Source organism: Panthera pardus, unplaced genomic scaffold (genome assembly GCF_024362965.1).
Source record: "Panthera pardus isolate Hobbes unplaced genomic scaffold, ASM2436296v1 HiC_scaffold_12, whole genome shotgun sequence".
Lineage (NCBI taxonomy): Eukaryota > Metazoa > Chordata > Mammalia > Carnivora > Felidae > Panthera > Panthera pardus.
Window position 1 is genome coordinate 7,162,835 of NW_026526677.1, and position 21,621 is coordinate 7,184,455.

Genomic DNA, 21,621 nt, shown 5'->3' on the forward strand with positions numbered 1-21,621 from the left:
AGAATTGTGTTTAGATTCGAGTCCAAAATACATTCCAGCTCCCCCAAACCACAAGTACAGAAAACACAGAACACGCGTCTGTTGTATTCTTCAGACGGTCTCCCTTCAGCAAAGGGAATGATAGGTCCCCTTTCCAATGATACCATTTGGAAATCTAACCAGTTAAAGTTCCAGGATATTAAAGTACTCGCCCAGGACCTTGACACTGACCTTCACCGGCTGGGTGGTTCAGCATCAGTTTGCACGACCATTAGACACTCCCTACGGTGAGCTGAGCCCCCATTCCTGTCCACCAGGCTGCAGACCATTGAGGACATACTTGTTTTATTTGAAGTTACTACACACTCCACTAAGTGACCTCAATTATTTAAAGCTACTGAACAGCAAATCTAGGCCTCAATCTATAAGAAGATGATACATCCAACGTCATTATCAAGATAACTTGTTTACAGAAAAGATAAAGGTCGAAAAACATAAGATAGCAATACAAATTAAAGAGTTTTAGAACTCAAACCTTTATTTGTGCTGTAAAGAAAACGATTAGTAATCATGTACACGATGCAACAGAAGACTAGTTCTCAGCACAGAGCAACACAAAAGTACTTTAACCACCCAGTGTAACAGCTTCCATTTCACAACAGCATAACAAACACATTTCCCCATACGCGCATGACTCATAAATTCTGAGGACAGGAATTACATCATACCCAAGTCATGATGAAAAGCTGAACGATTCCAACATATTTTTAAACATTAAAAAAGAACCCATAAGACAAAAATCCCAGAAGCAAAAGGTATTGGGGATCTTAAATTTTTAGTGAAATCTAAGGTTAGAGGCACAGGAGAAAGAGCTACTGGTATTACTTTACCAACTCCCTGGATGCAGCTCAGAAACACGTAATCATAAACGGTTTTCTTGTCTTTCCCTGAATTTTTAAAAACAGACCACATCTAGTAAAGGCTCCCCGCTCCCCCGGCCACCATTCTGCCTATTCCCCAAACTGATTTTGGCTGAGAGTTGCTCCAGTACTGGATCAATCTGAAAAGCACAAATGTTCAAACTAAAGATAGAATCGATTCACTCAACCTTTGCAAGGCTACATGGATTGTTTGCTACTATATATCACAGTAATTTTACAGTGACCATAAAAAGGTTATTCTGTTACAAACACTAATGGCAAAAATTTTTACTGCTATTAACACGGACCACAAAGACAAGACATGTGTTTGAGACATAAAATTCCTATCATTGCACGTTCACTTTGCTCAGAATTTTCAACCACAACATCTCAGTAAATAGCAATGTTCCAAACCCCAAAGAGTACATCTAATCTCAAGTGCACACCAACATTTTAAACTTCAATACTTTAAAAGCTCACAATGTGCACATTTAAAGTCCTAAGACTTACAGCTCCCCAACACCCGCACACCTTCATATAAACCACTGAAAAAGCTCATGGAGCAGCAAAGGCTGGTGAGCACTCTGCCGATGGGGACTCCTGCCACCCAGCTTTCATGGGACTTGTACTCATGTTCAGCTGTCTTCCCTCTTTCCCACCTTGCAGCAAGGCAAAACAATTTTAGCTTCTTTCTAAAGTTTTGAAGCAATCTTTTGTGCTTTCTGAGAGACAATGTAACTAGCACTAACAATTTAGTAGCGTTAACTAGTATCTTCTTTCTCTGTGAGTCGATTACCTTCCCCAGAATTTTACCCTTTTTGCCAGAATTCCCTTCCAACCCCCATTCCCTACCACCCCTACCCTCTGCAACATTTACGGTATCAACCCAACCCTCTCCCTTTCCTCACCCCCACCCCTCCCAGTACCAATGCCAACGTGTACCACTCCAACTGTCACCCCTGCCAGAACCAATGCCAAGGTGTGCCCCCCCCCCCAACCCTCACCTCAGTTGGGTCCTCCCATTTGAAGTTTACTTTCAAATGAAATCAAGCAAAATCCACATGAAAAAATATATAGAAGCATCAAAGATCACTGGTAGCCCCCCAACCATTTCCCTCAGTCATCTGTGATGCAATCAGAATGCCCAAAGACCTGCCATTTCTAACAGAATTTGGCCACAACCAACTTGTACCCACCCCGGGACTGTAGCATAACACAACGACCCCCCCACACCCCCACCCCCTTCGGTTTGCCAGTAGGCTTCATTTAAGTATTTGCTCAAGGCGTTTCAAACGTGAACACTTTCCCCAGACACAGGTTAGACCATCACACTAATTCCTCCAACCAATGTGCAGGCAGGCAGGCGCGTGGGTAGGCGAACGAGTCACCGGGCTCCATCCGCAAGATTCATCTACAAGGCACGACTCTGCGTTGTGGCACGTTACAACGTCCTACAGCTTAAGAATCTTCTTGAAGCAATGTTCGTAGCACAGAACTAGCAAAGACCGAAGGCTCAATTTAGAAGACGCGGCATCTGAAAACCTCCGCCCCGGAAAAGGAGGGGTGCCTGGGGGTTGGTGCTCCGGGATCAAACATTCAAAGCAACAGATCTGCTGATGGCCCGATGCATCTGCTTTGGACTTTGAATGATTGCCCCCTCGCGAGCTCATCTGAAAACCTTAAATGGGTGGCCTCCTGCATACAGGGCTTCCTGAGCAAGGCCTGGAAACAGGACACTGGAGAAACTTCCACCTCCTAAGCCTCTGGAAATTCAATCTGCAGACATCAACTTAGGCGGGCTCTCTCCTTCAGGGTCTCCCCTCCTGCACTGCTACGACTCACACTGGCCATGGGCTCCATTTCTCCTGGTGCCATCTGATGACCACGATGAACACTATAGTAACAAACCATGGTCCATGAGGCATTTCGTAACTTTCAGCTGGTGCCATAGCTGCAGGCCCACCCAAGGGTACACATTCCGTCCCCACCCTCTCCGCAGGCAGGCAAGACCACCCCACCCCACCCCGAGTCTCAGCAGGGCGTGCCTCTCCTCCTCCACGATTACCGACATAACCGAACTTCTCAAGGCCGTTGCCAACTTTCCCAGGCTTACCAGGTTACCAGAAGCAATGTTTTAAACGAATGGATAACCTCGAGAGAGTTAAAGGGAGGAGGAAGGGCAGAGTGAGCTCACAGAAGAAGTTAGCACGGAACCTAGAGGAAAAGTCCAAAGGGGAGCACTGCCACCTGGAAAATAAAGCTTGGGTCAATTTTGTCCCCAGACACACAAATATCCTGCCTCAGCAGCCCCAGCCTGTCAGGCGTCAGGCGCCACACCAGTAACCGCTTCGATGGCACCCTACCTCCTCAGTCACTCCTGAGACCACCCTTACCTCCGACAAAGGGTCTGACCTCACACCCAGACCTGGGTTTCACCAGGCTGGGCATGGCCTGGACCCTGTCCCAGGCCGAACCAAAATTACATACCACCCTGGGCCAGAGCTGTCAGGCCCGCGAAGCTAAGTTCAGTATCCACAAGACCAGGCCTCATCCCCACGCGGGTTCACAACCCTCTGAAAAAAAAGGGGGCTGCTGACATTGACGAGTTCGAGGTCTGCCCTCCCAGCCCTCCTGGGGCCCTGCACCCCACTGCCTTCCTTCCTGATCATTCTCTGGGAGCCAAATGCCCAATTCCGCTTCCTCTCCAGTAAGGGCGTTGAGATCCTGTTCTCCTCCTGCTTCTAACTTCTTTCCTCCTCCCACACAAACCAGGGCACGGGGCTCGCTCGGCCCACGCAGGAGCGGTGCCCTCCTAGAGGCCAAGTTCCCGTTCTCCAGAAGGAAGCGACAGCCAGGGCTAAAGGGCTGTGCTCCCCTGGGTCACTGCGGGGACCTTCAACGCAGCTCTCCCCACCATAGGTTCCCCAAGATCTCGTTTCCTCTTTAACCTTTCTTATTCTCCTACCCCAACCCCCTTGAGTCTCATCTAAGCCTGTCATCTCCCCCATCTGCCCCCTGAGACCCTGAGCTGGCCACTTCCTCCCCCACAACTACAGCCAAGCCCGCGGCCCTCCCTGTCGCTAACTCCTGATGGACAGGCCACAACTTTTGCTTTTATAGCCCCGGGCCGCATCACTCGGGGCACGGCTCAACGGGACGATTCCTCCACCGCCACGCGAGGGGAAAAAAGTCCCTCCCTGACCTTGCCCAGGGAGACGACTCGGAGGCGGGTCTCGGTCTCCCGGGGCGTCCACCACCTGGATTCCTCAGTTGTCCCCGCCTCCCCTTTAGCAGTGCCTCGTGACACGGAAGATAGATTTCAAGGTCATATTTGGGAAGAGGATTCCGCGGGGGAGAGTCCCCTTTTTCTCTTCGGAGGACGAGGGAGTAGGAACACCGTTCCCTGAAAGACCGGGCAGTGGGGGCGGGTTGGCGGGCTGGGGCCGCATTCCCGAGGGGGCCAAAGCAAACGCCGGGTCTTCTTAGGTCGCCCCGCCGCGCATAAGCCCGAAAGAAGGGCCGGCAGAGCGCCTGGAAAATTCCAGGCGGCCGCGGAGGGATCTCTGCAGAGGGCGCATCACCTCGGGCGGTGGCGGCGGAGCGCCGCCGCGTGACTCCTCGGGCGGCGGCTCGGCCGCGTGAGCGCCGGTGACGTCAGCGCCGAGGCGCGCGGGTGGGGGCGGGGCGGCCGGAGGCCCCGGGCGGCCGAACTCGGGACATTTCTAAGGGGTGCGGGGGGCTGTCCGCATGTTGGCGACCAGCCGTGCCTGGCAGAAGCGCACGCGGAGCTGCGCCTGTAGCATCTCTGGTTGAGAAACCGCGCCGTGGGGTCGTTGTGTTAGGAATGGTTGGGGGGCAAGTTGATTAAAACGTTAATGCCCCGTGATGTTCCTGCGTGGTGGCTTGTAGGGAATGTGTTACGGCTTTGTTATTTTGTCCCCGGGGGCCTGACGGTTTGAGGTGTTCCATAAGAAAACCACGCCTGGGATGGGCTACTGAATGATTTTTCATAATGCATTAAGGGGAAATCAGTAATTGCCAAATGATGAAATCAAAATCTTGTCAGTGCAGAAAACAGTATACAACTGCGTGGCTGTAAGACCAAAAGGATGCAGATAATTCAGCCCGTTTTACTTCTGGATTGGGAGGCGGGGAAGAAGGGAGACTTTGGGGAAAAAACTGCATTTATCCAGGGTAGTTTGCAGCCTGCGATGGGGCCCAGGGAGCCCGTTGGATGGCTTGGGGTCACTGCCTGCTGGCTGCCCACATAGAGCAGGCCTCCGACGTGGGTCTTCTAGAGCAGAGGCAAAAGAACCCGCTGGACTTATGATCCCCTCTGCCAAGGCCAGGCGGACCCAGGCCTGAGCGCTGGGTCAGGCTTTTGCAAGGGACGGGTGGTATCTCGTTGCCAGGGTGAGGGAGAATCACAGCTCGAGACCTCCTGTACCCTCCGTTCAGACCTTGCCCCCTGAAGTATATAGAGTGGAAGGAGGACTGTGTGGTCAGGTTAACCACAAGCGAGGATGGCTCCTTAGACCGACTCTGTCCCGGAAAGCCTCCTCCCAGGGTAACCACCCGCGCCCCAAACAAAACATTCCCTGAGACAGCCTCCTTTGGCAACTGGGAGGAAACTGGGGAAGATTTCTTCCCCAGCCTCAGTGAGATGGCATCTGCAGATCGGCCCCTCCTTGTGGTTCTTGCAAAACTCATGACTCTCATGTGACCGTCAGCATTGATGACTGAGTTTGTGGCAAGCCCAGGCTTGTTCCCCAATGGCTGCTTAGCCGATCTCCTCTGCCCGGGAAAGATTCTGGCAGCTCACCTTTCGTCGAGATCTGCCCCCGCAGTCTTGTCCTGGCAACATTTCCAGGGGTCGATTGGAGAGACTCGGCCTGAGAGAAGAGCGTGGGAAGAGAGAATTGCCAGTCAGAATGTTTTAGAAAGCTGTACAGTGTGAATAATACCAAGCAGATTCCTTTCCTGCTGCGTCACAGTACCAGGCTGTGGGGTCAGCCCTTTATTTATCTACAAGGTGCCTGAGAGGTGGTAGTCACTGCTGTGTCGTTGCTTCCTGGGCCCAGCCTGAAATCTTAGCTTGCTTTTCTCCACCTCTGGTCTAAGAATCGCTCTCATTCACACGGATTCCCAAATCCCAGAAACAAACGTCTTTAGATTTTATTTTTCAGAAAGGTAGGAGTAGGGGGAATTAGCAACACAAAGCATTTGGGTTCCACGAGGCTCAGGATTCGCCATCGCAAAAGGACATAAGGCCGTTCTTTGTGCCCTCGTGTCTGGAGCTGCTCTGTCCACCCGCTTTATTTTCAAGGACGAAATGGCAGTTTCAGAGGATCCTCGTGTAGAAGCTCTCCGGGCCTCCGGTTCCACACAGCCGGTTTTGTTTGGGAAAGGAATGTCCTTGAGGAGGGTGGAGAGGAAGACAGTGTTAAAAATAAACGACCCAGGGGCGCCTGGGTGGCTCAGTCGGTTAAACGTCTGACTTCAGCTCAGGTCATGATCTTGCAGTCCGTGAGTTCGAGCCCCGTGTTGGGCTCTGTGCTGACAGCTCAGAGCCTGGAGCCTGTTTCAGATTCTGTGTCTCCCTCTCTCTGACCCTCCCCCATTCATGCTCTGTCTCTCTCTGTCTCAAAAATAAATAAACATTAAAAAAAAAAATTAAAAAAAATAAATAAATAAATAAACGACCCAGCTAAAATGGAGTCATGTGTGCTAAGCCCCACCAAGATTTAATGCCTAACTTAACCGCAGCTTCAGACCAATCAGGAATGTCCAGATCAGCCCTAGTGAGGTAGTCTGCCTTGCCTTGCTCTCCCCCCAAAGGAAGGTGATCTTGCTTGAAACAATCCATTTCCTTTCGCTAATACGCCCTTGTCACACGGTATCTCGGCCTGTAAAACCCTTCTATTTTGCCCAGCTCCCTCGAGTTCCTTTCTGTGGATCAGATGGGATGCTGCCTAACTCGTTGAATCGTTGAATCCAGCCAGTTAGGTCGTTAAACTTGCTCAGTTGAATTTTGTTTTTTAACAGTAGAAAGCCATACAGGGACATCTCTGTCCTGTGTGGGGGGTGGGGCGGGGGGGGAGGTAGTCTCACAGTGAGGTGGACAAATGTGGGGCTTGGGTTCTGCCTTTTTTTTTTCAACAAATAAGGCTAAAAATACCTCCACCCAGAGGGAGGAGAGCAGGCAGTGTGTCAGCAGATTTCTCTGGATCAAAACAAGCTGTTCCAGGAAAACAGTCGTAAACAGAGAAACTTGGATCCCTGGGTGGGGCTGGTGATGGGTCCACCCCACCCGAGCAGGCAGGCGGCTGAAGCTTTCTCCTTCCTGGGCCGCCCACTGAGGAGCTCAGGGTTGGGGGGGGGGGGGGGGGAAGGAGGACAGGAAAGGGCCCCTTGGGCAACATCTCGATTTCTCAGGGTCAGGGCCTGGGTTCCAAGTCCTTTCTCCGGTCATGGCCGCCTTCCTCTCTTATTCTGAAGCCAGCTCAGCTCTGTTTCCAAACACACACCAGCCCAGGAAAGGACCCAGGAGATTTCCTGCAGGAGCTCCCGGGAAAGGGAGAGGAGAAGGGTGAGAAAGGGGTGCTACTAGAGAATGTGCCAGAACCCTGACTCCATTGCCCACAGGTCCAGTTGCGGAGCTGTGACCTCACGGGTCACCTTGGCTCTCTACTTACAGGAAACCCTTGACTGGGGCCTTTTCCCTCTGAGCCATAAGGCCCCTTGTCTCAGAGCCTGGCAAAGGAAACTGCACAGTCACCCAGTGGTGGCTGGGAGCCCTTCCTGCCCGGCCTGGCCTCGCCTTGCCTCACGGCAGCCGGTGCTGGAACAACATCCTGCCCCACCCCCACTCCCCGCTCAGCCCCCATTGGCCTCTCCTGCCCCGGCAGGAAGCTGGGCCCCGTCTCACAGTGTAGCCCTGGGCACACTCTTAACTTCTCCCAGCTAGTCTTTCCTCGTTCCCACTTCATAATTCTGACCCGGATTGTCCTGCCCAGAAGGCTCTTCACCTGGTGGCCATCTGGCCCAGCAGTCCCTCAGCTGCTTGAGGCCTCTGCCCAGAGGTCACCTTCTCAGTGGGTCCTGTGCACCCCTGGGACTTGGGCTCCTGGGGCAGGGGTTTCTGTTCCGCCCTCCGCTGGATCGCCCCGACCCCGCAGTCCCTGGCACGCAGTGGACCTCGGTGAAATGTGTTAACAAAAGCAGCCTGTGTTCCGTAAAGGTCATTCTGTCCACTGTGAGGCTCTTGACAAATATTTGCGATACTGGCAGACTGAAGGAAGGAAATGAGTGCCCAGGTCAGCAGCAGCCCCACAAATTCAATGGCAGGCCCGGATTTGGGAGCCTGTCCAACTTGGACTCCCAGGTCAAGAGACCAGGAGGAAGGGCCAGGGGCTGCTCCGTGTGGACTGGGGCCCAGCAGCTCACCCTGAATGCCTGGGGCCAGCTAAGGGAACTAGGGAAGTCTGTCTCTGCTGGAGCTGGCAGAAGGCATTTGAGGGAGAGAGTGTTGGGGTACAGACTCCCCATAGGCTGGTTTGTAAGGCAGGGGAGGAGACGGACCTAACCTACATTTCATCCTACATTTTTTTTTTACCCTGCCTGGACCAAAGGGCAGGCGGCCAGAGGAGAGGGGGAGCAGGAGAGATTAGGAGAGGGTTCCTTCCACATTTAACTCTTATCTCTCGTTGGTGCACGGAGCCTGTGGGCTCTCAGCCCTGATGCTCTTTCCTGAGGCTCTCCCCTCCTAAGGCCAGGCTTCACGCTTTGGCCAGGCCTCCAGGCCGCAACTTGGATAGTGTCGGTCCTTTGCATCTGGATCTCCTGGACCCACTGCCACATGCACCTGATACCCCTGGGCGTCAGGCCGTTGGTGCCCCGGCCCTACTGACTACCCCTGCCTTTCCTGAGTCTTGCCCAAGCTGACCTTCTGCCCGGAGCCCGGCCTTCCCTTCTCCTGCCAACTCAGTCACTGGCTCGTGGTCACCTCCCTATGTCCTAAAGCCGCTGCCCCTTAAGCGCTCACCAGACCCGCCTGCCTCCTTACCCCCATGCTGAGCACCTGTGTCGTCACTTCTCAGTCCCCAGCAGAGGGAAGTCCTGTGGAACTAGGGACCCTGACCCACAAGCCTTGTCTCATTTGACCACTGCTGTGCCCCACCAGTGGCCCCCAGACCTCCTCAGTTCCCCCTGTTGCTGACTGAGCAAGTCCCAGCTTTCCTAGGCCCCACCCTTTGGCCTGTACCCACCTTGCCAGCCTCTCCCCAAGCCCCACCCACCAGGAATCCTGGTGACAGTGTCTCTGGGCAGGGAGCTGGGGGTGCTGACATCCTACTACCCCACACCCCTAGGTTTGCATAGCCCCCAAGAAGCCCTCTACCTTCTCCAGGCTGCCTGCAGCCCCCACTGCCGAGCCTCCCACTTCCACTAGGGTCCCTGCTGCTAGCTAGGGTCCCTGTCCTCAGGCCCGAGCCTCGTCTTGTCCATAGAGTGACTCCACCAGAGCACTGGTCATTTAAACTGTCTGTGAACCTCTAAAGGAGCCTTTTCTGATCTGACCCCATGCCCCCTCCCCCCCAATCCCCCAGTGGCATCTGGGAGCAAAACGTGCCTGGCACCAGGACTTGTGTAGGCACTGGAGAAACCCTCTGAGTGGTACCCCTGGCCCCTGGAGGCTGCTGACCTTGACACCGTGAGGGAGGCCTGTGCTCTCACTGGCCTAGAATATCAGTGATTACTACAACCCCTTCCACCAAATGCCAAGGTCGAATAGGCAGGGGACACAGGAACCCTGAGAAAGAGCTGGGACTATTATTATCCTCTTGCAAACTGTATTCATGACAAGTAGTTTAAAAATAGTTGGCGGGCTCAGTATGGGTGGGGGAGGCAGGTGCTGAGAGACAGCTGGGCAGGGGGTGGGGGCCTGTGGGGCAGGGGCCGGGAACAGTCAGCTCTTGTGGGCACTGGGCAGAGCAGGACGGAGATGACTGGCCCAGGGTGTGCCCACCCCACCCCCTGGATTTCCCCACGTAGCCCTGGTGTTAAATATTTTGACTCGGTTGTCACTCTACAGAAAAACAAACAAAAAAATTCCAAAGCAGAATCTGTTTGCAGGATGCGGATCCTGATCTTTGGAAAATGTGGGTCCCCTCACCAATCAGTGCCCTTGGAGCTCCAGGCCCCCCTATCAGGGACTGTGGGACGGTGGTGGTGGTCAGGAGCCAGGGCCACTGCCCTGAAAGGGGTTGCGGGGCGGGTGGGGGGGGGGAACGAATGCAGCACCAGACCGGACCCCTCCCCTCCTCCCCTGCCGGGGGAGATTCTGCCCCGGGTTCCAGGTTCCAGGGATCTGGGCAGGAAATGCCGGCTCACTGCCTCTGCAGCCCCGCTGGAGGAGCTGGAGGAGCAAAGGGCGGGCTCAGCTGCCCCCTTCTGGCTATATCTGGACCTGCAGGCAGGCTCTCCCCAACTCTGCGTACCCCGCCCTTCCCACTGCCTCAGTGTCCACCTGATGGGGACAAAAAAAAGGCAGCCAACCTTGGGGCATGCAACTTGCTGCTTCAAACTTAAGTCCTGACCCAGGCCCAACCCTGCCATCCTGTTCTGGGTGACATTGGGGTAATCCGCCTGCATTCTCTGAAGTGTGGACCTGATCTGGACAGGGAGAAAGTGTCAGGCGGCTCTAAAATGTCCTCCTTGCCTGGGAGAAGGAGGAGCAGTGAGAATCTGCCATGAAGTCTCCCACTTCCCTTGGCTTAGGGCTGGCAGTGTCTTTCAGGCTCAAGGTCACAGCCAGGCTCGGCGCGGCTCCCCCTGCTCTGTGCCTGTACCCTCTCACTGTGCTCCATTTTTCTCTATTTTATGGAATCTCTCAGGCCCTCTCCTCTAGGAAGGCTTCTCTGATCACCGAGACCCCCCTCCCTATCTGTTGTCTGTTTCCTTTGTCTCCCCCTGTCTGGGTGTGGCCGGCCAGCTCATCGGTCAGGTGCAAAGTGGCTCATATTCCTGGTCATCTGTGTTCCCATCCCCCGTGTCCCCTGCAAAGCCGACTGGACTCCGAGCTGACACCCTTTGGGCAACTCAGTCACTAATTCTCTCAACTGCTTTTGCAGGGGCGTCTAGAAGTGTTCCCTGTCACGGTCACTGCAGACCTCCCCTTGCCAGCTCTATGTGTGTGCCTTGAGGCCTTGGCTTCTCAGACTGAGCGTGCAACCTTGCCCGGTTGCTCTGCCGTATTCTGAATCCAGTGTGGCTCCTGGCCTCCTGTGGGTGTCTCCCCACGCTGCCCCACCGCTGGCTGCAGCAGCACGAAGCGCCAAGCCCTCCCCCTGTGGCCGGATCTGAGGCGCTGCGGTTGAGGCAGGAGCCGCCCGTGCCCGACCCGCTGAGAGGCCGAGATTGGGAAGGCCTGCCCAAGGGTCCCGGATGCTGTAAGTGGTGGAGAATGACCCGGGACTGCCCCGGCCTCAGAAGGGATTGCCTGTGTAGACTGTTCCAGGGACCTCTGCTGTTCGAGTTCTGAAGAGTTAGGGGGTCTGGGGGCCCTGATGGCCCGGTATCCCTGCACTGACCGCCATGGGCCTCTTCTGGTCTGGGGACCTCTGGAGCCGGGTGCTGGCTGAGCCAGGCTGTGTGTGCTAGGCTGGTAAACATAAGCCACTAGGGCAACCCAAGGGCAGCTGGTATTTTATTATTACTGTAAAAATTTTTTTTAATGGTTTTATTTACTTTTGAGAGAGAGACAGAACACAAGCAGGAGAGAGGCAGAGAGAGAGGGAGACACAGAATCTGAGGCTCCAGGCTCCAAGCTGTCAGCACAGAGCCCGACGCAAGGGCTTGAACCTATGAACCGCGAGGTCATGACCTGAGCCGAAGTCAGACGCTGAACCGACTGAGCTACCCAGGGATCCCGTATTTTATTATTTTTTAAAAATGTTTAGTTGTTTATTTTGAGAGAGAGCACGAAAGCATGGATAGGGGCAGAGAGAGAGAGAGAGAGACAGAGGAGAGAATCCCAAGCAGGCTCTATTGCTGGTATTTTAAAAACAAACTTTGGGGCACCTGGGTGGCTCAGTCGGTTAAGTGTCCAACTCCTGATTTCGGCTCAAGTCATGATCTCACAGTTCGTGAGCATGAGCCCCACATCGGGCTCTGCGCTGACAGCTTGGAGCCTGCTTGGGATTCTCTCTCCCCTTCTCTCCCTGCCACACCCCCCCCACCCCCACTACTGTGTGCTCATGCTCTTTTTCTCTCAAATAAATAAACTTTATCATTTTTTTTAAATGTTTATTTATTTTGGGAGACAGAGAGACAGAGTGGGGGAGGGGCAGAGAGAGAGGGAGACACAGAATCCCAAGCAGACTCTAGGCTCCGAGCCTGTCAGCGCAGAGCCCGAGGAGGGGCTCGAACCCACAAAGCACGGGGATCATGACCTGGGCCAAAGTTGGACGCCCAACTGACTGAGCCACCCAGGTGCCCCAATACACTTTAAAATAACAAACTTCGATGCACTGAAAAGCCCCACCCAAGGAGACCAAGACAGTAATCTATTAGGGTGGTGTCATAGGTTGAATTGGGTCCCCTGCAAAAAGATGTGTTCAAGTCCTAACTCTTGGGACCTCAGAATGTGACCTCAGTTGGAAACAGGGTTGTTGCGGATGTACTGAGTTAAGATGACGTGGCAGAAGGCGTGCCCCTAACCCGACATGACCGGTGGCCTTTTAAGAAGACGGCGACAGGAAGACAGACACACGCAGGGAGGAGCCATGTGACGAAGGCAGGGATTGGGTTTATGCGGCGCAAGCCAAGGATTGCCAGAAAAGCACCGGAAGCTAGGAAGGGGAAGGAAGGATTCCTCTGCGGCTTTCAGAGGGAGCATGGCCCTGCTGACCTCCTGGTTTCGGACTTCTGGCTTCCAGAACTGTGAGACCATAAATTTCTATTGTTTGAAGCCCACCAGCTTGGGGCAGTTTGTTATGACAGCCCCAGGAACTTGAGGCAGGTGGAAGAGAGATGCATGAAAATGACTTCTGGAACGCGGTCCGTCCTCAGGGATGAGTGAATGGACGAGCCTGACAAAATCACATAAAGATACAGCCACGCGGGTTCCAGGTGGTTTCACATCTGTTACCCAACGTCACCCACAACCTCATAAAGGAGGGGTGATCATCCTCACTTCACGGAGGAAGAAACTGGGGCTCACGGAGAGGACTTCCGGCCTCACAATGGTGGGGGATCCTGACTCTGCCACCCCCTCTCCTGCCTCTGCAAACAGGTGCCTGCCTCTCATTTGCAGAGGTGTGCAAAACACAGTGCTCTGCCCTTGGGCGTGGGAAGAAACCATTAGACAGGCATCATACCTCCCCCACGAAGGGGAGGAGTAGGTATTGCTACCGTCCCCATTTTAGAGGTGAGGAAATGGAGGCCCAGAAAGGTGATATAATTTGCCTAAGGCTGCACAGCAGGGAGGAGGAGTCAGACAACGAATGGGGTCTTGGCCTTCCCAGGGAGAAAGATCTGATCCCGGGGGAAGTCACCTGTCCAGGGTGAGAAGCTTGGGTGAAGGGAATGTGGGCTGGGCGGGGGGGGGGGGGGGGGGGGTGGTGGGGGTGGGGGGGGTTGTTGAGAAGCCAAGGTGGGGAGGGGGTTAAAGAGTGCCGAGCCAAGCCCCCCGGGTGGGGAGATGGTGGGGTATGTTCTAAAAACAAGTGGAGGGGCACCTGGGTGGCTGTGGGTTAAGCATCTGGCTCTTGATTTCAGCTCAGGTCCTGATCTCACAGTTCACGAGTTTGAGACCCGCGTCAGGCTCTGCGCTGACAGCGTAGAGCCTGTTTGGGATTCTCTCTCCTTCTTTCTCTGCCCCGCTCCCACTTGCGTGCACGCTCTCTCTTTCAAAATAAAAACAAAAGCTTTATTTATTTAGTTAAACAAATTTTTTTAAAGTTTATTTATTTTTGTGAGAGAGACAGAGCGTGAGCTGGGGAGGGGCAGAGAGACAGAGGGAGACACGGAATCCGAAGCAGGCTCCAGGCTCTGAGCTGTCAGCACACAGCCCAAAACGGGGCTTGAACTCATGAACCACGAGATCACGACGTGAGCCGAAGTCAGACGCTTAACTGACTGAGCCACTCAGGTGCCCCCCAAACAAAAAAAGTTTAAAAGCAAGTGGGGCCAGTATCTCTGGGTGGGCAGAGACCAATCTAGGATTTGTGTGGACTATAGCTTATGAAGTTTAGGTTTTAGTTTTAGTTTCTGAAGGTCCCTTCAGAAAAATAATCTTTAAATCCTACTTCTGCATATTTTACAAAACCCCTGAACACGCTGATAGGCCCTCTCAGAGCCTTAGGAGGGAGGGCCCTGACGCTTGGCCTTCATTCATTCCAGATGGCAGGCTCTGGGCAGGCCCTCATCTGTGTGCAGAAGATCTGGGATGGAGGGGAGAGGTGGGGGGCGGTAGGGGGGTGGGAGGGTGGAAGGACGCAGCAGAGGCCCTGCTGTTCATGTTGCCGTCCTCACCATCCAGTCAGGTGTTGCTGGCCCCCTGCTCGGAGCAGGGACTTGGGCTGGTGCCACCTCAGGGGGATGCGTAACCCAAGACCCATGGGGGACACAGAGGGAGAGCACTACACAGTGTGGGCAGATGCCTGAGTGGAAAAAAAGGGGGCAGAGCGCCTCCCAGACCGGGAAGCTGACTTCCAGGGGAACTTCCGGCAGCCGCCTTGCCAGGCAGAGCCGCGCTCCCCAAGGGGATCTGGTTCTCAGCTGGGCTCCCTCCCCGGGCCCCTCTTTGGTCATCTCAAGGGTGCCTGGAATTGGGATCACAGGCTCGGAGCCGAGCCCTCAGAGCATGGAAAGGCCTCCCCGGCAGCCACCCTCTCCCTCTCCTCTGGCCGGGTCCCGTATAGGTCACAGGGGGCGGTTTGTAAGGGTCAGCCGGCCCGGGGGTGGAGGGGGACACATAGCGTAGGGTGGACAGCGTCCTCTCCTGCTGTCGTGCGCGGTGGCTACAGAGGGAGCACAGAGGCCCTTCTGTGAGGGCCAGCCCGCTGATGGCTGAAGCGGTATGCGGCTCCGGGGGGCGGGGGGGGGGGGGCATATTCTGAACTTAGGCCCGTGAACCAGCTGGAGAACTGGCGGTGGTCCTGGAAGGGGGTCCCCCAGTCAGCTTGAGCCTGCCCACGGACAGGCAGCCGCTGCTGCTCGCCAGGCCACCGGTGCAGGGTGTGGGACGAGGCCTGGTCGGAGACGGCAGAGGAGGCAGACGTGGCGGGCCCGGAGCACGAAGTGGTGCAGGGCTGTGGCGGGAGGGGCGGTGCGGCAGGCAGAATAAGGTCCCTCCAAGATGTCTGTGTCCCGGTCCCCAGAGCCTGCGAGTGTTAGGTTATGTGGCAAAGAGGGGTGCCAGGTGCTAGTCAGCGGCTGTTGACAGGGAGATGAACCCGGATTGTCCACACTGGCTCGGTGTGATCACACGGGCCCCTAGACCTTGTGAGGGGAGAAGAGAGAGATGTGAGGACCCCGCATGGAGGAAGGAAGGGGCCACCAGGCAAGGAGAGCAGGCTGCCTCTAGAAGCTGCAAAAGGCAAGGAAAACGGCTTCTCCCCTAGAAGCCCCAGAAGCAATGAGGCCCTGTCGATACCTTGACCTTAGTCCAGTGAGACTCATTTCGGACTTCGGGCTACAGAACCGTGAGGTGATGAATGTGTGTGGTTTTCAGCCACTAAGGTTATGCCCATTTGTCACAGCGGCCGCAGGAAACGAATACAGGTGGCGAGGGCTGACGGGCCCGGGAAAGAGGAAGGGGCTCCAGGCGGGCCAGGCTCCAGGCCGTTGGTACCCCCTCGTCCACCAGAGTGGGGGTGTCCGCGCTGTCGGCAGGCCCTGGCCTCTCGGGTGGATCCTGTTCTCCCTGCCGGTGTCCAGACGTGTGACTTGTAGAGACGAAAATAGCTAACACCCATCAAGTGCCTAGTCATCGCCAGACCCTCAGGCACCCCAACAACCCTCTGAGACGGGTACTATTATGATGGCCTTCTTAAAGGGCAGGGAGTGGAGGCTCCCGGAAGTGCCCACAATCGTGCATCGTGCTGCCCTTGCCAGATGGCGGGCCTCACGGAGGAAGGCGGGATAGGGGAGGGGCCCTAGTCCCAGGACCTCACGGCCACAGAGACACGTGACTTGCTCCTTCTGGCTCCCAACCCGCTCAGGTGTGAACTCCAAACCCCACACGGTGCTCACCCTCCGGGGCCAAAGCCCGTGGGCGCCCACGACAGGATCTGTGGCAAACAAACCACTTCCTGGCGAGGCCTGGGGCACGAGGCATCCTCGGGGTGGGCACAAAAATCACCCCAAAAACCTCCTGGGTTCTCTGGCCTCTCGGCTAGGCACTGGTGTCCAGACCGTGCCCTCAGCCCCAACCCCGAGGTGTGAAGAGGAGCGGGAGGGCAGGGGTCTGACAGGCCATGGCAGTATGGCTTAGGCCATGAGGGACAGGGGACAAAGGCCTGCTCACCATCGGTGCTTCGTTCCCCTGCCTCCCTGCAGACCTACCCCCTTGGCTCCCACCATGAACCACCAAACCCCTCCTGGACCTTCTTACCCTGGGAGTCCCTGGCCAGCCACCAACACTGGAAAACCTCACTCTGGGTTCTCCATCGAATTCCACTCTGCAGCCCAGAGAGCTGCATACCTTGACACGTATTTAATAAAAAGCAAACATGCAGCCTATAATCAACTCGCAGGCTGTACTTAACACACTCCTGTTGTTTCATAACGTGAACCACCCAGAGTTTGCTGGAAATTCATTTATTATTAATAAGTCACATGATACAAAAGAATGAGAATATTCAAAGGGCACTTGGTGAAATACTGCTTTGTCCCAAAGGCCAGGCAGAAAAGGTCACGTCACAAGGGATGCTCAGAGAACAGCAGAGAGGCCGAACAGTAAAAACAAGTAATGGGTCCACACCCGCCCCTCGCAGCCAGACCAGCAGATAAACATTCACCTGGGTCAAAACAGCGAGTGGGAAGAGATAACCAGATGGCTGCGTGCCGGGCTGCCGGGCAGCCACTCAGGTCCAGTGATTCCAGGAGGGGAGATAAGATGTTCTCTGGCTGGGACATTCCAGAAGGCTCGGATACCTATTTATTATAACAAGCGACACAAGTCCCTACTGCCGGAGGCAAGCCCCCCTCAGAACATCTGGAGTGTGCAAAAGTCACCAAAAGGAAGAGGAAGTGAGTGGGCTCCACCCCTGGAGCCAAGTTCACGTTTCCTCTGCCCAGGCTCTCCAGGGGAGGGGAGAACAAGGCCGAGCCCAGTGCTCCGCTGGGCCTGCCTCTTCCCCGCGGGAAGTCCCAGCAAGCGCCGTGAGAGCCATGGAGCCTCCACGGAGGAGCCGAGGGGCTGGGAAGGCCCTCTGCTAGCCTGGCTCCTCTGGGAGAAGACAGGAACGTGAGGCAGGGGAAAAGCCACACCCAGTGCCACATCCAGCCTCCCTACAATGTCCCTGCAAAGATGAGACCAGCTCGCACGGGACATCCTCGCACACAGGCCACCCCAAAGGGTCACGCGGATGGACACCATGGCGCCGTCTTGAAGGAAAGCCAGTAGCTCTGAGGTTGGCGGGAGCATTCTCTCAAGTTGCCCCCAGAGGTCACAGGCTTCGCAGAACTAAAGCAGATGAAAAAGGAGCAAAACCAAACCCTGAAGCCCAGGGTGGTTGGGAGCCTGTCCAAGTGTGAAGTGTGGGTCTGGCGGCGTGTTGGTCACAGGACGGCCACCTCCCGGCACAGCGTTGTCACCAAAGGCTGGCAAAAAGGCATTTTCCTTCCGGTCAGAGGGTGTCCTGGCACAAGGGGCCTGAGTGAGGGGCACAGAATGCCCCCTGAGCCAGGCCCTGCCTGGCTCCCTCTAGTTTCATCTGGCAAGGGAGGGTATGGGTGAGGGGCCTCACCTTCTCTGTTCCTCCTGTGGTTCAATGCACGAGGGCCCCTTCCCGCCCAAAGAGCCATGCCCAGACTGGCAGCAGGTTGCGGGGCGGGGGGGTGGGGGGGTGGGGGGGGTGCGGCAGAAGGAATGCAGGGATGTGGTCACCAAAGTCCAGGGAAGAGACCAAAGACACACACTGGATCTACAGGTCCCGAACCCTATTCTTCGGCCACCTGCCATCAGAGCCGCCACTGAGGACTTCAGAGCAGGGGACACTGTCCATCTCGAGAGGGGCACGAAGACAAGTCCCTGGCTGGGGGGAGGCGGCCAGAGCCTCCTCAGATGCTCCTGAGACGGAAGTGGGGCCGAGTCCAGGGGAAGTCCAAAAAAGACCCTGCAGGAGCCCCCCGCCAGCTCCGTGCAGCCCGCGTCCCATCCCAGGCACAGAAGCCACTTCCTCCCGCTCGAGGTGGCCCTCTTGCCCGACGCCAGAGCCGCAGCCTGGTCCCGCCCCTCGGGGAGAAGGGCCCTCGGCCAGGCCCCAGGGGGCCTCCGGGTGCCGCCCCCCCGCCTGGCGCCGCTGCCCTCAGCCCTGCTCCAGGCTGTCAGCGGGCTGCACCACGGTGTAGCTCCCCTGGCCCACAGACAGCTGCCGGCTGAAGAAGGACGTGGTGCGCTTCGGTTTCACCCGCTTGATCTGCTGACCTATCAAGGAACAAGAGGACCGCGCTGAGGGAGGGCTCCCCGGGGTGGGCTGGTCCGCGCCCCCCGGGAGGCTGGATTCCGGCTCCAGGGCCTGGCTCCTTCCAGAGCCGGTGCAGACCCAGTCCCCCTCACCGCATCCACCAACTGTCTGAGCCTCAGTCCCGGACCCCAGCTCTTCTGCCCACGATGGGGAGGGCGGGGAGTGCGGCCAGCCTTGCAAATCGGAGGCCGTTTCGGGTTTTCATTTGATGCTGGGCCAGCTGTGCTGTCTGAGGAGCTTTTGTTAAACCCAGTTCAAGAACAGACCAAAGAGGGGCCCCTGGGTGGCTCAGTCGGTTAACGTTCGACCTCAGCTCGGGTTGATCTCACGGTTCGTGAGTTCGAGCCCCGCATCAGGCTCTCTGCTGTCAGTGCGGACCCTGCTTCGGATCCTCTGTCCCCCTCTCTGCCACTCCTCTGCTTGCGCTCTTGCTCTCTCTCTCTCTCTCAAAAATAAACAAAAGAACAGACCAAAGAAACAAAACACCTACAACACAGACAACTGGTTCGAGGTGAACCTCGACAAGACAGAAAGAATTCTTACAAGTTAGAATTTCAGGCCAGGTGACCAAGGTCAACACCAACTGTCACAAGTCATGTTGATAATGCACCTTTGATGTGATGTGATAAAAATGGCACTTTTTACCTCTGTGATCTCCCTCCCCAGCCCACAGCTCCTGCCTAATCACGAGGAAAACATCAGGCAAATTCCAATAACACGGCATCCTACAATATCCCCACAGAGTCCTCCTCAAAACTGTCAACGTCATCAAAAACAAGGAAAATCTGAGAAGCTACCACAGCCCAGAGGTGCCTACAGAGACACGAAGCTAAGTGTAGTGTAGTGTCTTGGATGGGATCCTGCCACCTTGAAAAGGGACACTAGGTTAGAATGAAGGACTTTAGGGGCGCCTGGGTGGCTCAGTCGGTTGAGCGTCCGACTTCAGCTCAGGTCATGATCTCGCATTTGTGAGTTCGAGCCCCATGTCGGGCTCTGTGCTGACAGCTCAGAGCCTGGAGCCTGTTTCAGATTCTGTGTCTTCCTCTCTCTCTGACCCTCCCCCGTTCATGTTCTGTCTCTTTCTCTCTCTCTCTGTCAAAAATAAATACACATTAAAAAAAAAAAGAAAGGTTTTAATAATAATACTGTGTCAGTATTGGCTCGTTAATTATTAACAAACATACCACATTAACATACGATGCTAACTAAAAAAAAAATCAAGCAACGAAAGAAAAATAGACAACAGAAATGAACAATAATCCAAGCACATAAAAACGGTCCAACTTCACCGATATTCAAATACCAACCCAAAAAGGTCTCTTTCGGTGTGACAGAGAGGGGGTGGAGGCCCGTGCGCGCTGTCTACTGGGAGGGGCGCAAGCGGGCACGCGGTCTGATACCGCAACGCCGTCTCTAGGAATTTGTCCCAAGGAATCGGTTTGGATTCTAAGCAAGGATTTAGCCACAGCTACATTGTTTGTAGTGGCTCACAACTGGAGATAACGGTCATGTCCCACACCAGGGAGCTGGGTGACAGTGCCTGCTGGCCATTCCAAGGAAGACTACAATGGGGGAAACAGTTACGTTATTGAAAAATTATTTTGCTGTTTCTGATTATAAAAGATGACGTGCTTGGGGCACCCGGGTGGCTCATCAGTTAAGTGTCCAACTTCGGCTCAGGTCATGATCTCACCATTTGTGAGTTCGAGCCCCGCGTCGGGTTCTGTGCTGACAGCTCGGAGCCTGGAGCCTGCTTCGGATTCTGCCTCTCCCTCTCTCTTTGCCCCTCCCCCACTCATTCTCTGTTTCTCTCAAAAAAAAAAAAAAAAAAATACAAATTAAAAAAAAACGACATGCTTCCCGTAAAAAATGTAGGGGTGCCTGGGTGGCTCAGTCAATCAAGCGTCCGACTCTTGGTTTTGGCTCAGGTCACCATCTCACAGTTTGTGAGTTCAAGCCCCGCATTGGGCTCTGCACTGACAGTACAGAGCCTGCTTGGGATTCTCTCTTTCTCCCTTTCTCTCTGCCCCTCCTGCGCTTGCTCTCTCAAAAATAAATAACCTTCAAAAAAGTTTTTAAAAAATGATGTGGCTGTCATAAAATATGTAAATACTGCAAAGACACACAAAGAAAAAGCAAAAGTTACAACAATTCACCACCAGGGCTGGCACATCCCCCTCCTCCTGCACACGGATGCAGTCTTACGTGGGCTGTCCTATTACCTGATTTTTATTACTTGGTCTTATTTTGTGAACATCTTGCCATTTATTAAAATTTTTTTAACGTTTAATTTTTGAGAGAGAGAGAGAGAGGCAGAATGTGAGCAGGGGAGGGGCAGAGAGAGAGAGAGGGAGACACAAACCGAAGCAGGCTCCAGGCTCTGAGCTGTCAGCACAGAGCCTGATGTGGGGCTCAAACCCACAAGTCGTAAGATCGTGACCTGAGCTGAAGTTGGATGCTCAACTGACTGAGCCACCCAGGCACCCCGACATCTTGCCATTTAAACGTAGATCTTTGTTATTGCGTTTAAAATCTTCTTATTTTGGAATAAAACCAGATTTATCGAGAAGTTGCAACGATAATCATACAAAGAGTTCCCATTTGCCCTCATCTGGCTTCTCCTGAGGCTGGCGTCCTCCGTCGCCGTCTCACATTTGCCAAAACTAAAACATAAACCCCAGTACGATATGATGAACTGAACGACATACTTCGGGACTTCCCCAGTTTCCTTATAAACATCCTCTGTCTGCTCCAGGGCCCGGACTGGGACATCACCCTGCACTCAGCCCTCTTTTTTACCAGCTGCCCTGATTCTACTGGATGTGGCCCCCTTGTTTCTGTCCCCACACCGAACTAACCAACATCGGTCACTTCTAGTTTGTCACATCTGGACACTGCTGCAGGGAACATCTGTGGACGCAACAGTGACAGGGCCAGAAAAGGACTCTCCCGCCAGGGCCCCAGAGGCCCCCATTCCCAATCACAGAGCTCACAAGATGCGACCCTCACCCAGCTTCACTCCTTCTCCC

The 21,621-nt window shown here is 54.7% G+C and overlaps 1 protein-coding gene across 8 annotated transcripts in view; it reads right to left on the bottom strand.

Annotated features, from left to right (window-relative positions):
• Positions 1-491: 491 nt before the first annotated feature.
• The window catches only part of FRMD8 (FERM domain containing 8), a 37,596-nt gene continuing 16,466 nt past the window's right edge, over positions 492-21,621 (bottom strand). For 2 of the 8 annotated variants that reach the window (XM_053899460.1, XM_053899459.1), the window contains 2 exons: positions 20,286-20,394; positions 16,706-18,552 (listed from right to left, as the gene is read on the bottom strand). In XM_053899460.1, the coding sequence (XP_053755435.1) occupies positions 18,453-18,552; positions 20,286-20,394 (209 nt within the window). In that variant the 3' untranslated portion in view covers positions 16,706-18,452. Of the gene's footprint in view, positions 6,315-7,077; positions 7,502-7,927; positions 8,135-16,705; positions 18,553-20,285; positions 20,395-21,621 lie in introns of those variants that run through there. The other 6 variants (XM_019414962.2, XM_019414963.2, XR_008421095.1 and 3 more) reach the window with 5 other exon arrangements.